General features: G+C 38.4%; 1 protein-coding gene across 1 annotated transcript; it reads left to right on the forward strand.

Moving 5' to 3' along the window:
* Positions 1-626: 626 nt before the first annotated feature.
* LOC121858444 (glutamate receptor 1-like) lies at positions 627-8,940 on the forward strand. Its single transcript, XM_042354888.1, has 11 exons — positions 627-748; positions 1,493-1,593; positions 1,854-1,941; positions 2,081-2,239; positions 2,983-3,074; positions 3,729-3,892; positions 4,777-4,991; positions 5,883-6,038; positions 7,394-7,497; positions 8,170-8,324; positions 8,451-8,940. Exons 1-11 carry the CDS (start codon positions 644-646, stop codon positions 8,516-8,518), a joined length of 1,407 nt encoding a protein of 468 aa, XP_042210822.1. The 5' UTR covers positions 627-643; the 3' UTR covers positions 8,519-8,940.
* Positions 8,941-14,778: the final 5,838 nt, after the last annotated feature.

Here is a 14,778-nt window from a genome sequence, read left to right on the forward strand (position 1 = left end):
CCAAAAGTTTTGTTTGCATTCAAACTTTTGAGTAACTTGATGTTCAGTAGTATCTCCTGGCCGCATGGAATACTTTTGGTCTAAGATACCAGTGAAACTCCTTGACTGTTATATATTCTCTCAAATCCTGGCCAGACAACCGTATATGATGAAGTTCTTTACATCAAATAGAGGACGACCTTGCAGCGTTAAGGGTGGGAGGTGAGACTCAAAGATTTTGGTCATCAAAATCCTTAGGTAATTCTTAAGTAATCATTTAGCCGGGGTTGTACCCATGTAAGTGTGAACAAATTTTAAAATATTTACATATATATTTTTTCCTTTGTCTTTTATTTGATTCTTTGTGATTAGATTTGTTCAATTAACATTTTGTAAAAAATCATAATAGATTAGATCATAAAAAATATCACTAGGGTGATTAAATCCAAGAAAGAATATGTTTGAATATGTATATTTCTTGTGTGTATATTTTTTCTACATATGTTCAATCAGTGTGGCAATCAAACGCTCATCAAGAATTAATGTTTATTGGGAGGGGAACCAGTCCTAACAATCATGATTGATTGTAAAAAGGCAAGGGCGAGGTGTTGGTCCAGAGCGTTGTGCTCAGTCTAGTCTTGGTGTCGGTACAGCATCCATTACAATGACTGCTGCTGCTGTTGTCATTATTGTAACAGTTTTAACTTCTTCTGCTGCTGTTGATACAGCCTACACTTCTTCACGTTGTCTCAGGATGGCCGTGACGGATGTCAGTCTTTGCCACGTGTTTGTTCCACTCCACTGTGTACTGGTCCATGTCTCCACTGGTAACACCACGTGTTTGTTCCACTCCACTGTGTACTGGTCCATGTCTCCACTGGTAACACCACGTGTTTGTTCCACTCCACTGAGTACTGGTCCATGTCTTCACTGGTGACACCACGTGTTTGCTCCACTCCACTGAGTTCTGGTCCATGTCTCCACTGGTGACACCACGTGTTTGCTCCACTCCACTGTGTACTGGTGCACGTCTCCACTGGTGACACCACGTGTTTGCTCCACTCCACTGTGTACTGGTGCACGTCTCCCCTGGTGACACCTACAAGTACCAACATCCTTTACACTTGTTTCGTTTTAGAAAGGAAGAGAGATTTTTAGTGCACACTTTGTACTTATGCTAACTTGGAAAACTTAAATTTATCTGGTTTGACCATTTGAAGGAGTGTAAATGATTCTCAACATCTATAATATTTTAAAGTAGTTTAGTTACTTTTCATACTAAATAATGTATACGCCTATTCTATAGTCTTATTCGTTGAATTGACTGCTAACTCTACTGCAACTCAAAAACACTGATTACAGATAAATGAAAGTATTTTGTTTCCTTATAAAGTTAGAGAAAACTGTGACGGTTGAAGGTGGCAGCTATGGCCTGATGAAATCTGTCATCTGTCTTTTTCGAGGGATGTGTGGATGTGTCCTCATTTTAACTCTTCACATGTGTGTATTGCAGTTCCCGCCGTTTCTGAAGGTACAGCGCACACCAGGTGGGCTGCGGGTATCTGGCTCATTCACCCACATCAATAACATTATCGCATCTTTCCTCAACACCTGGTAAGTACTTGTTGCTGTGGACTAATTAATCTGGTGCCTGCAGACATAATCTACCGACACAGTTCGTCATCCATCTGGTGACGGAGACTCATGCTGGAGATGCAATAGTTGTAGAAGTTTACTATAATTGCCCATTTATTTCATCTGATCCATAACATCATGGTCTTCTTGTAGTCTATTGTCAGCACTTACTATGTTCTCTGTAAAACACTCAGTATTTGTAGAGCGGTTTGTTTATGATGAACCCTGACCTTGTTCAGCGTAGAATATGTGATGCCTGAAGATCAACGCTTTGGAAATCTCGAAAACGACACTTGGACGGGCATCATTGGTCTACTCACACGCCAGGTCAGTGCTCTACCTGATTCACTTAATATAAATTGACCGAACATAAATAGGCAAGATACCCACTGTTGACCTCAAAGAGTCTTCATTAAACATATTATTCTTAACCAGACTAAGTTTACGTTGTTACGTGTGAATACAGGAGGTGGACATATCGGGGATATTTATGTTCCTGGACGTGCGGAGGCAACATGTGGTGGACGGGAGTGTTTGGATCTACATGGACGAGAAGATTCTAGCCTACAAGCGACCCGAACCTAAGGCTGACCTAGGAGGCTTTGTTAAACCTTACACCGTCCTGGTAAGACCAAGTGAAAGTCAAAAATTAAAGATAAAGCATTAACTGTGGTTCGTTCGTCTTAGATCATCGTATTAATGAGATTTTGAGATAAAATACCTTCCCAAAAATTAAAATAGTAAAAATACTTCGAAAATTTTTAAGAAATTTAATGAAGTGACGCAAAATAAGAATGTCATCGTGTGCACACTTAAGGCATCAAAGGCCAACACCCTGAAAGATACAGAAGCTCTAGCGACATCTTTATTTCAGTTTAGTTTCTTCATTCGTCCTCCCTCTGTTACCACGAAAATTAATCCACATGGTCTTACTGGGGAGGACGATGTCAAATAAAGCAGGGTGGTGAACTTTTCTACACTTTCAACACCAAAATATTTTACCGTAAAACTGGTAGCATTATGGTTTGACATGTAACCACGACATTAGCAATAATAATATTTGTATAAGTTATATTACTATTAAAACAATGAAAAAAAAAAAAATCGTCCAACTAACCCTTAAAATGCAACGACGGTGTTGTCATATAGGGATAACATTTTATGCTCATTGTTAGAACTGAAAATTATTTTTCTAATAACATTTTTCCTTCAAACGCTCAGTTATTTATGATAATGAATATTTATTTCTGATGCTCAGGTAGACGCACAAGAGCCTTACATATGGACCAACAATCTGATCTTGAGAGTCATGTTATCTTTTATTATCGTCTCCTACATAAAATAAATAAATACACTTTTTGGACACAGGTATGGTGTATGATCTTATTGGCGCTGGTGGTGGTGTTCGTGGCAATGGTGTTGACTCAACTAACCCAGGCTCGACTCCAACGCCGTCTTCAGTAAGTTTTATGTCTGATTTTATCTCCTTGGTGCAGGTGGAAAAAAAGGTCCTTCCACACACTGTTTCGCACCACTAAGATAATGAAGTAGGTAAAATCCCACCAAATCAAGGGACTTTAAATCCAGACAACCTTAAAGGATAAGGCGGGTTAAATTAGGTTTGGTTAAATGTTATGTTTGGCAATCATAAGTCAGGTAGTTGAAACTTGTTTTCGTAACACCACCAAAACTACCAGTCTTTCTATCAGATCTTGCAGATTCCTCCTATTTGAATATAAGACGAATATAATATTCGCATTACTAGAAAGAGGTTACACCACTTGCTCTTTCTTTTCACGAAATGACTAATACAGCTCATTAAGTTTCATTATTATATTGAGACGTTTGTGCCGTTCTGAGATCTCTACTACGGATCTTCAGGACTATAGTCATTGAAATAAATTGTGAAGTCATTTCTTTTAGTGTGTAGTGGAGATATACAGTGTACATATTTTTACTAAGTGTATAGTCAAGGTACTTTTCTGAGATGTTTTGTTTAAGTGTAGAGCTGAGATAATTTGGTTAAGTGTGTAACGGCAATAAATTAAACAACAAATATACAACAATAAGATTAAATGGATAACGATTATAATAATATTTCTTTGACTTTTCAGAGAGATTAGTCTGTTGGGGATCACTAAGGAACAGGGAACGAAAGGATCAAGAGAGAGAAAGAAGGCGGGGGAAAGACAAGACGAGGCAGGACGAGTGGGAGAACTTGTTGACGACCGTGTGTGGACCTCCTGGCAGTGGTCAATGGCAACACCCCTGGCTCAGTGTTAGTACTACATCTTATCAGCCATTTCCTTCTTTTATTAAAAAACAAATGAAAACTAATTTTATCTCAGACATTTGCCTAATACCGATAACTTGAGTATTTTTTTTTGGGGGGGGGGGGCGTCTGACGATCATATAGAGAAAACCTAACCTAACTTAACCTAACCTTACCTAATCTAACCTACTTTACGTGTAATTTGGCTATCTTATGGTGGTAAATGACGTCTTAAATGAAATAGCAAATTTTATCATCTTATATTTAATTTCCTTAATTTCCATAAAGATATTTATTCCATCAGTATATGTTATATTTTTCCTACATTCAATAAACGCATATAAACAACATATCTCCCTATGCAACGGTACAGTTGGTAATGCTCCAGGTTTGGCAAAAAAATTAACATGGAGAACATGAATGTTTTCTCCACAATAAAGAAAACTGGATACAATAACGTTTTATTGGTTTATCCCAATGTTACCTAAAACTACTCGTACATATAAAATATCAACATTGACAGACTGTGGATACATTACAGTACTAAACAGGACCTTTCCCTTACCCTATGCCCGTCGAAAAGAACAACTCGCGTACAAGGCCACCGTACAGCAGATAGGAGGCAATGATGTTTTATTTTGCAAACTGTATTAAAACCATAGCCTTGCAAGAAATGCTTTTATTCAGAGATAGATGTGTCATTCCTGGAATTTTAATGCAATGTGATCAAACAAAGGGTTACCACATCTCACAATATGTGCCAACCACTGCACCAGGTGGAACTGTGGCCGACTGTGCGTAAACGTGCGTTTATGTGTACTGAGGGCGAACACGTTAGGGTAGTGGAAACGAACAGGTAATAGGTAATGAGAGCATGGTTTCTCCTGCAGCGTCGCCATGGAATCCAAGGGGCATGAGCATACGGGTGGTGGCGGGTATATGGTTATTGACAGCACTGGTGATAAGCTCAATCTATCGGTCTAACCTGAAGGCCATGTTGATTTTGCCTAAGGTGAGCCCTCCCTTCACCAGCCTTGAGGAGCTCCTCAAAACCTCCATCCCCTGCTACGTCCTCCAGGGCACAGTGCTGCATGGAGAAATTCTCGTAAGTAAAATAATTATCAATTCCTTCTCCATGACAAACATAATTATTATCATTATTATTTATTTAATTTTTTTTTGGGGGGGGGGTGTAGTTTCGAAGTAATCCATTGAACCATCTCTGAGAAATATCTGTCTTCCCCAACTGGCCAAAAAAACCTACAAGGATATATATGACGAAAAAAAAGTCTCAAAGATTATTAGTTCGACATGGACCTGAAGTATGTCAACTGGCCTTCATGATTTGGTTATTTAAGCAATTAATTACATAGTTTAATGCCTATTTCTTCTCCTTCAACTTACTTAGAGGATGCACTTGTCAATGCGCTTAGTGTATTCTATGGACAATCTTACCATATGATACTTCAAAGATCATCTAAACTCGGAACGCTTCTCTAAGATACATTTTCTTATGTTATTCCTCTAATGTGACATGGGAAAGATACATACCCTCAACCTTAGTTATTGACCACCACAAATTGATCCTTGCCACATTTGTGAGAGGGGGTGAAACAACGTTTGGTAAGTTTTCTTTTATCGGTGAATACTCAATTAGTCGACTCATTAATTTACACACTTTCTTCTTCTCGAGGGTTGGGGGAAGTACAGTAAGTGTGTTTAGTATGATCACAACACTTTCTCAGAAATGTCGTCGCGCGACTCTCCTTGGTAAATCATTGACATTAGGTTATAATTAAAGTATCTTTTCAAAAATGTCATCCTATTTCTTGGTTATTAAAACCTTGTTTCTGAGATGATTAATGTTTGTGGTTTGCCACACTAGACTCTAGAGGGAGATTAAGTTTTTCTATTAGATTGGTTGAGCAAATTTCTAATTGTTGGAATGAAGTTTTTGACATTATTATGTGGTGAAGATAAATTGGTGCTTGCGCAGACGGCGGAGCCCGGGAGTCATCTGTACAAACTCAGGAAACAGATGATATCTCACGTGGACGTCCCTAGAGCAGTGAAAGATCTTCTTCAAGGAAAACACGCAGCCCTTATCCCTCTCACCTCTCACTTGAACATTCAGCACAACAACTTCTTACGGGTGAGTATCTTTTTCAACAAGAATGTTTCACATTTTTTTAAGTAGATATTAACCTTACAGTATGTGCAGAATTATGTCACACGTTTAATTTGTATGTGTAGACGTAGAGAGGAGAGATCTTATAGTATAGTTACAAGTTACCTTTTATGACAACAACTTAGTCATCTTTTAAACCCGAGTCATCTGTCTCTTATCTAGTTACTTCATAATGAGGGAAGTCGGAGCTATAACCAAAGATGCGACGGACTAGATTATTGGGAATGTGTTGATGATATTTCATAAGAACTCCCAGCAACATGTATAGAGGAGAAAATGCAATAGATTCCACAAGAACATAATTATTCCTCTGCCAAAGAAACCAAGTGCAATAAGAATGTTTAAATCATCAGACAATCAGCTCTGAGATGCGAGATTAGGTTTAGAAGGCGGCGGTCAGCAAGGAATACAATACCGGCAATAAGAAAGCAGTAGATACTGTAATGTGGTTGATATTCTTCAAGTGCAATAGTCGAAATAATTCAGGTATTTGGAGTACTTGGGAAGGAAGAATGGAGAATATGATGCAGTGACCAAGCCTAATATTGGGGTGACTACGGAAGGTCAGACTTTACTTTTACTTTAATTACTTTTATCCTCTATGCCACTGATCGGCTCGTCAGCCGCTTGGGCGGTCGATCACGTCTCTGTTACGCACTGGCTCCTGAAACTATCTGTACCTGATCAAGTCTAGTCTTGAAAGAGCTCACACTCAGTGCCGTAACAACACTCTCTGGCAGGATGTTCCAAGAGTTTACAATTCTAGCTTCAAAAAAGTTTGCCCTGACAGTTTTCTGGACTTGTGGCATCTTCAACCTGGCGTTCGCCAGCTCCAAGTATGTACTCTCGACTGAGTAGTACCCTCTGAGATGTTTAGAAACTTACATTAAGTCACCCCTTGCCCGCCTCAGCGAGAAACTTAAAGAACCATGACGTCAATTTGCCAGATTTTTTTTTTAAATATGTGTTTAGAGAAAATTAGATAAAGCAGGAATGCATAACAATAACAAACGAAGTCGATCCTTAGCAAACAAGATAAATACTGAACTTGATCAGAGTGAGAAAGAAAAGGTGGGTAAGGAACATTATTTGAGGAGGAGAAGAGGTAATCACTACAGGAGCACCAAGAAATATGATGGCGAAATAATTTAAATGTTATCAGAAAATGTGATGAGAAAGTGATGAACAGGGCAGAACAGAAACAGTTGTTGCTTCTTGGCTAACAACCAACGATGACGACGATATTTTAAACTTATTGAGTACAGTCGAATAAGTTTTATGAAGTATAAAACAGAGATAAATGAATTTTTTTCTTACAGACAAGAACCTGTTCTATATACATGAAACCTGCGGATCTCAGCAGCTTCCCTCACCGGTATCTCTTCCCCAAAGGTTCGCCTCTCGTACACAAGCTCAACCCCCTGTAAGTCACACTATTTCACAATATTACTTTCAAACCTAATAAGTTGGAGAACGTGGCCCCCTTAACACCATAACAATTAATTAATGACTCCTGTGGTAGATATAATTGACTAGCCATATCGTCTACAATTGAGAAATGGTGTTAACATTTGTTTCTTTTCATAAATTTTATCTATAGCCCAACTCCACACGTTGTTATCATGATATCTGTGAAATATGAAGTCTCTGTATTGAAAATATTGACAAAGGGGGATGTTGCAAACTTTTTTTTTCCAAACCTCTACATTAATCTACATCAGTTCAGTTTGGATAAATTTTGTTCTGTTGTTTTGCAAATATTTAACCATATGTAGAGAAAAGCAATTGCATGTCCTCGGAATATGTGCACTGTATTGCTAGCTAAGTCATTATCATATAACAGTTCAGGTGGTGTTCAGTGAGTGCCCTAAAATCAAACAAAAACTATAATTTTTCCAGGGGAAAATTAACACTGGAACACCATTATATGTCATCTCTGATCCTGAGCATTATATTGTTTTATGTAACTGGTGAGTGGTCACTTACAACAACCTGTACAGCTGATAACCATACCACGAATTTACCCTGTACTGTTTTTGAATTAATAAAAATAAGTGAAATCTATTCACATGTGACGAGTGTGTTCTCTGCGCAGATTAACGAGGCTGAAAGAGTCGGGTGTTCTGGACTACCTGTACTTCAGTGATATCTACCACGGCATAAAATGTCTTAAGACCACCACCACCACCACACTGCTCAGACCTCTCGAACTGGGTGACTTCTATGGCGTGTTCTCTCTGTATGGTGGAGGTGAGAGCGTCCGTGCATACACACACACACACAGTATATTTTATACTAATTGTACTGATTCTTTCAAGAAATTTATTTTTACTCATTGTTTTATTTTATTAACAGTTAATTTATTTTCTTCAACAGGAATGTTGATTGCTGGTTTGACATTCATTCTGGAGCTGATCGTAGGTGTTCACAGACACAATGAGTAAGCTGTCGTGCTGGTACACTCAAGATTCAGCACTGGCACTTCCTCTCCGTATTAGTGCATGTAGAATTCAGCCGCCACATTGATGCACTGAACTTTAGAGGACACATTGGCGCCCCAAGATGAACTCTTCTAATGAATACTGCATTGTCAGCCCCGGGTCTACCACAGTACCTGAAACCTTTCCAATTTCCTGTTAATCCGTCCACCTGCAGGCCCAACTAGGGCTGTAATGTCCATCCTCTTCGTTTTCTAATTATTGTAATGGTGTATAACCTGGCGCTGTGCCGTCTCCTCCACTATGTCTTCTGATTGGTTGGTGTATTGTTGACTAACGTTATAACAGTACATTCCTTATATGAACTAATTTAAGACAATAAAATAGCACCAGCATTAGTGCAGATTTTACTAATAAGCTCTAGTTATACTGAGACTGGATTCTATGATGTTCCTACTGTCAATTGAATTACAAGGTAATATTGAGGAGGCATTATCCCAGTCAATGCAATGCGTATTATCCCTCAAATGAACAAACAGAGCATTGGATTCCTGGCCTGTCCTAACACTATATTTATGTTGTTTAAGTCTAGTTACAAGATCTTTACCTGTCTGGCCTAAGTAAAACATATTACATTCCTTGCAAGGAACCTTATAAATGCAGCCACCTGTATTGTTGAGGAGTTATTGATTAACATTTGCTTAACAGTGCATGAGTTTTTAAATGCCACATTGACGTTCCAGGTTTTTAGTTGTAAAGGAATATGAGAGAAATTTTTGTGAAATGGTAATACTAAGAAATTCTTATGGTCATGGGTGGGCTTGGGATCGGTTTTATAAAAAGATTTCTTAGTAATGTTAAGGCATTTGTCTATGAAAGATCCAGGGTACTTAAGGTTCAAGCCAATATTATAGATATATTTATATTCTTCATCAATGAATTCCGGGCTGCAAATTCTCAAAGCATGTAAAAACATTGATGAAAATACTGACTGTTTGACTCTATTATGGTGGGCAGAATAATAATGAATGTATGAACACACATTAGTAGGTTTCCTGTAAATCCTGAACTTAAAGGTGTTACCTATTCTGTGGATCAGACAGTCTAGGAATGGCAATTTACAGTCATGCTCTAGTTCCACAGTGAATTTGATCTAGGGGGCTAAGTTATTAAGTTGTGGCAGGAAAGCTTTTAGGTCCTCATTACATGGCCAGAGACATAATACATCATCTACATATCTAAACCAGACTGCTGAAGGTGGTAGAATATTACTTAATAGTTTCTTTTCAAAGAATTCCATATTTAGGTTGCTTAATACTGGTGAGAGTGGATTACCCATTGCCATACCAAATTTTTGAGCATAATATCCTCCATTGATTTCAAGTTTACAATCATTAATACATAGTTTAATGAGTTCGATGAAGTCGTCTTTCGAGACGGGCAATGAAATATTATCCAAGGAATCTATGAGGAACTCCAGTAAATCATCAACTGGGACCTTTGTAAAGAGTGATGTTACATCAAAACTGACCAGTTTAAAATCATAATTAATGTGTAAGTTATTGAGTTTATCAACCAGATCAATATTATTCTTAATATTACAGTAGAGTTAGAAATGTTACCAACTTGGGGATTTAGTAAAGAAACTAACCATTTAGATAATTTATAAGAGATTGACCCAACTGAGCTAATGATGGGTCTTGCTGGGTTATTAGGCTTGTCAGTCTTGATTAAACCGTACATGTATGGCAGTGGAGGGGACATTGAAGTAAGATGTCTAATGGGAGTAGCTTTGCCTCTCAAGAGAGACTTAAGTTTTTTGTTGAACTGAGTGTTAACTGTTTTGAAAGGATTATTTATGAGCTAAGAATATGTTGCAGTATCACATTCATTTGAGAAATATAGTCATCTTTGTTTAAAATCACTACTGTGTTGGCTTTTTCTGCTTTAGTAACATGTAGATCCTTATTTTTCTTAAGGGCTTGGATTGCTTTGGTGAATCTTTCTGGACAGTTTGAATCACAAGGCTTAGACATAGATGCATACACAACACCTTTACACATGTTCACTTCTTCACTTGTCAAATTATTGAATTTCTCCAAATTGCAAAATGCTCTGGCTATGTCAACACTGTCGACTCCCTTGTTAGAGCCATCAAAACTTAAACCATAACCGAGTGCACACAAGGTATCATTGTCTAGTTGTTTAGAGGAGAGATTCACTACATAGTTGTGACTGGCATCCTTAGTCCAATAACAATTTGTGGTCTATTTTAGCTTGAAGATCAGAACGCTCACGTATCAGGTTATCAAAACAGTAATCCAACATGAACATTTTCCAATCACTCGGTGTGGTCATATTAAAAACTTGCTTTTTTGTCATACAATACAGAAAGCTTCATCCACTTCAATTTTCTTTATTTCAAAATGTTTCTTTAGGATGATTTCTTGGAAATCATCAAGGGGCGGTCAGACATCTTCAGGACACGTTGTGGGAGGATTCATCTCGGCATAACTTTTTCACTAAGGCATGTCTGGAGAAATTTCAAGCATATTTTCAATTTGTGGGCCTTGATCATCGAAGAGGAGTATTCAGTAACGAAAGGAGACAGTCCAGGAGAGCTTGTAGAGAAGCAGAAGAAGTGGCGCGTGGAATCCATTATGCAGGTAAATCACTGAAGGTGTGCGTGATCCAGGTATATGCTGATAACCACAAGGTTATCAGCATATACCTGGATCACGCCCACCTACAGTGATTTACTTGCATGTATATATATATATATATATATATATATATATATATATATATATATATATATATATATATATATATATATATATATATATATATATATATATATATGTAACAGGTCGCAATTCTCTCACTTTGGGGATTTTGATTATAGTGGATGTTAATGCAGTGGAAGCGCCCCTTTGAGAAAAACCCGAACCAGCACAAACACAATTAACTTAAAAAATATTCTCCGTGACCCGTGGAAAGATAGCACCTGTGATTGTGGTGAATGAGACGCACTGTAAAATTTGACACTTCTATTCCCTCCAACACTACAACAACAATCAATAATGGTACACCAGCATTTGCGCACCTCTTAACCTGGCTTAAAGCACTACACTGGGGAACAAAAGTTATACATGATATCAAAATTAGGTAGAAATATTAAATGCCTTATGAGCACTACTAAGGTGACAGTGCTACTTACACCAGAATGAGGAGCTCATCTGAAAACAGTTCTTCGTTATCTCACATCCCTTAGTGACACATAAACATTAGAAAACAATAGTATCAAAATATTTAGAAATTGTTAACTCCACCCTGAACAGGCCTTAAGGGCATTCAAGAAAATAATATCAGTCACTGAGAAATGGTAACAGAAAATATCAGGGAGTGTTAACTACACACAGCAAGAAAACCCGTGAAAATCACTCATGACCCATCAGGCAGGTGGGTGCTCTGCTGGTTTTGATAGTACTTTCTCTAGATTCTCAGGAATCATGAATGTTTTTCTCCACCAATACCGGCACACAACTTTTGATAGGAATTCTTACGTCTCACGTGTGAAAATCAACCATGAGGAGCGCTGTTTTCACACCTGGACTTGGTAAATTCTAAACACACCTTACCACTATTTCCAGTAACATGCATCACACATAAGTTCAGAGCACACCCATACTGGGGAGATAAAATGTCTCTAAGTACCCACTAGACTCCTGGTCTCAGTGTGTGACCATTCATTCACTCAGACTGCCTCAGTTTTACGCTCAGTACATCCATGAACTGGAAGAGAGCGAGGGCCAGTCAGCCAATGAAACCCGCCCAGCTGAGGTGGGTTCTATTTTCCCATTAGTAACAGGTTTTCACTAAAGTGACTGAAGATATGTGGTGTTGTGAACCAAGGAGGGGGAGATCTGGTGTCCCCAGACGATCGTCAACCGAGGGCGGACGCTGGTCCTACGTAGTTAGTTGTCAGGAACACTCGTTCCTTCAGGCTGTCCCAGCTAAGACTTCGCTAGCCAGTGGTCAACACAGACAGCTCACTCCACTCCACCCCTCAAACTGCTCAACTCCACCGTGTGGGCTCAACTCGACTAAGTGGGCTCTACAGGATCCCTGCAATAAACCCTCTTTTAGCTATTGTTAACTTCTCCGCCCTATCTAAACCTTGTCTGAGATCGAATAAACTTATTTGCAACACTGATGAACTGTGCACGCAACGAGACCAGGCCACGTGGTCGTTTTTCCTGGATGTGCAGACGTCCTGTCTGTCCTATCGCTTCCGCGTGACTGAGCCAGCCAGGGCGTGCCCCCAAGGCGTTAACCTGCTAGTGACATATTTACCCGCATAACTGAGAAACGATCTATAATAAAATTAAATTTAATAAATGTCATTTAATTTCATGATTCGCGTCCATATTAATTCGGTAAATTACATTTAAGATTGTATAGGCCTAGTTCCAAAAGCTCTCACTATGTGTGTAAGCGCCACCCTAGCCCAGTCAACCTATAGTGTAGGCCAAGATGACTCAGCGTGACGCCATATTGGTATTTACGTATTAACGTCTCTAAATAACACACTGAAATTTCTGAATATTGCACACACACACACACACAACACACACACACACACACACATATATATATATATATATATATATATATATATATATATATATATATATATATATATATATATATATATATATATATATATATATATATATATATATATATATATATATATATATATATATATATATATATATATATATATATATATATATATATATATATGTGTGTGATTGAACTACTGTAAGGTGTCATATCAGGTGGCATTGATTTTCGTGAACATTATATATGCTGTCCATCCTAAAGAGGGATGTAATAAATAGGCCCCTGTCTCATCAACAGAGCGTATTATATAAACGGGTCAATACATCTGATATTATATTCCAGATTCACCACCCTGTAACTTTCCACTGTCTATGAGTAAGACATAGAGATTGACCGCGTGGCGGGCAACTTACCCAAGAGGGCGAGACCCATAGCTCAGCATTTCTGTAGCTTGCGCTTTTCACGATGCCCCTAAGCTTCAGTAGCTCACCCCAACTCATATGCGTGGGGCGTGACCTACTTACGTTTATGTCCATACATAAGCGCCCGTCCCTTTCTCATTCACTCCTAGACAGTGAGAACTACGGTTGATATACACTCAGAATTTATATACAACCTTTTATAATAAAACAAAAGGAACTACCGTTTGGGTTTACGTTACTTAAAACCCAAATATAAATATGTGTGAAACGGACTGGTTAATTGGACAAGCGGCGATTCATATAGGTGAAACTAGCGGTGTATGCAGTTACTTCAAACTGGTAGTCATCATCCGTCTGTGTCTTTAATGAAAAACAAGAAACCACACAGCAGTGACGGCGTTACATAATCCAGTTTAAACTATATCGGTATTGAAGAGACGATATGGTGGGCGCTCACTATCTCTGTCACATACAAATACGTGCAGAATTCGTAATATACAAATATTACAGCCTGTTGGTACATATCAGATTGAGCCGTTGAGATAGACTCCACTCAGCATTCCTAGACATTACAGTGTTGCAGTGTTGGTTTGTAGTTTAAGTAGCCTGGTCTTCAATTGGTATTTCACTAGCAGCTGAGCAGTATTGTTCCTTGTCGTCAAGCGAATGCAGAATTTAGGTGTCATCATACGAATCTCCATATATCGCAGCGGACTGCTGGCGAAGAATTGGCTGCGGCGGCACTGGCCAGCGAACCAGCAACCACCAGTGTGATAACCAATCGCCAGTTTCTGATCGCGGGGAGGAGGAACTCACCTAAATCAAGAGTGGACTCGTATCTCACCAAAGCAAGCGTCATCCTGCGTTGCCAAAAGGAAGCCAGCAGCAAATAGCATCCTAGGAAGAGGCCCCCACCACACTTCACTCCAGAACTTTTTGAAGGATCACATTTCTATACAGGCGTGCTTCTCTGTATAAGAAATAGGTATTTCATTACATAGTTCTACACACATGAACCGTTAGAGAGATAACTTCACACCTATAGGTTCGTCGGATAGGATTATTTCAATGATAAAATTAATAGAGATGTAAGATTATGTATTAATAATCCTACATTTGTGATTTGCCAAGTACCATGTACATTGTTTTAATTACTTTACAATTAATATTTCAATTTGTCTTGTAAATGAGAGCCAAGTGATCTACTTATATTTA

The sequence above is a fragment of the Homarus americanus genome, unplaced genomic scaffold (assembly GCF_018991925.1).
Source record: "Homarus americanus isolate GMGI-L3 unplaced genomic scaffold, GMGI_Hamer_2.0 scaffold57980, whole genome shotgun sequence".
Lineage (NCBI taxonomy): Eukaryota > Metazoa > Arthropoda > Malacostraca > Decapoda > Nephropidae > Homarus > Homarus americanus.

What these genes read in the sequence shown, in the direction of transcription:
- LOC121858444 (XM_042354888.1), top strand. Translation starts at nt 644, where the DNA reads ATGACTGCTGCTGCTGTTGTCATTATTGTAACAGTTTTAACTTCTTCT. An exon ending in TTAAACCTTACACCGTCCTG is followed by an intron (nt 2,240 to 2,982) that starts GTAAGACCAAGT and finishes TTTTGGACACAG; the next exon opens with GTATGGTGTATGATCTTATT. An exon ending in GGCAACACCCCTGGCTCAGT is followed by an intron (nt 3,893 to 4,776) that starts GTTAGTACTACA and finishes TTTCTCCTGCAG; the next exon opens with CGTCGCCATGGAATCCAAGG.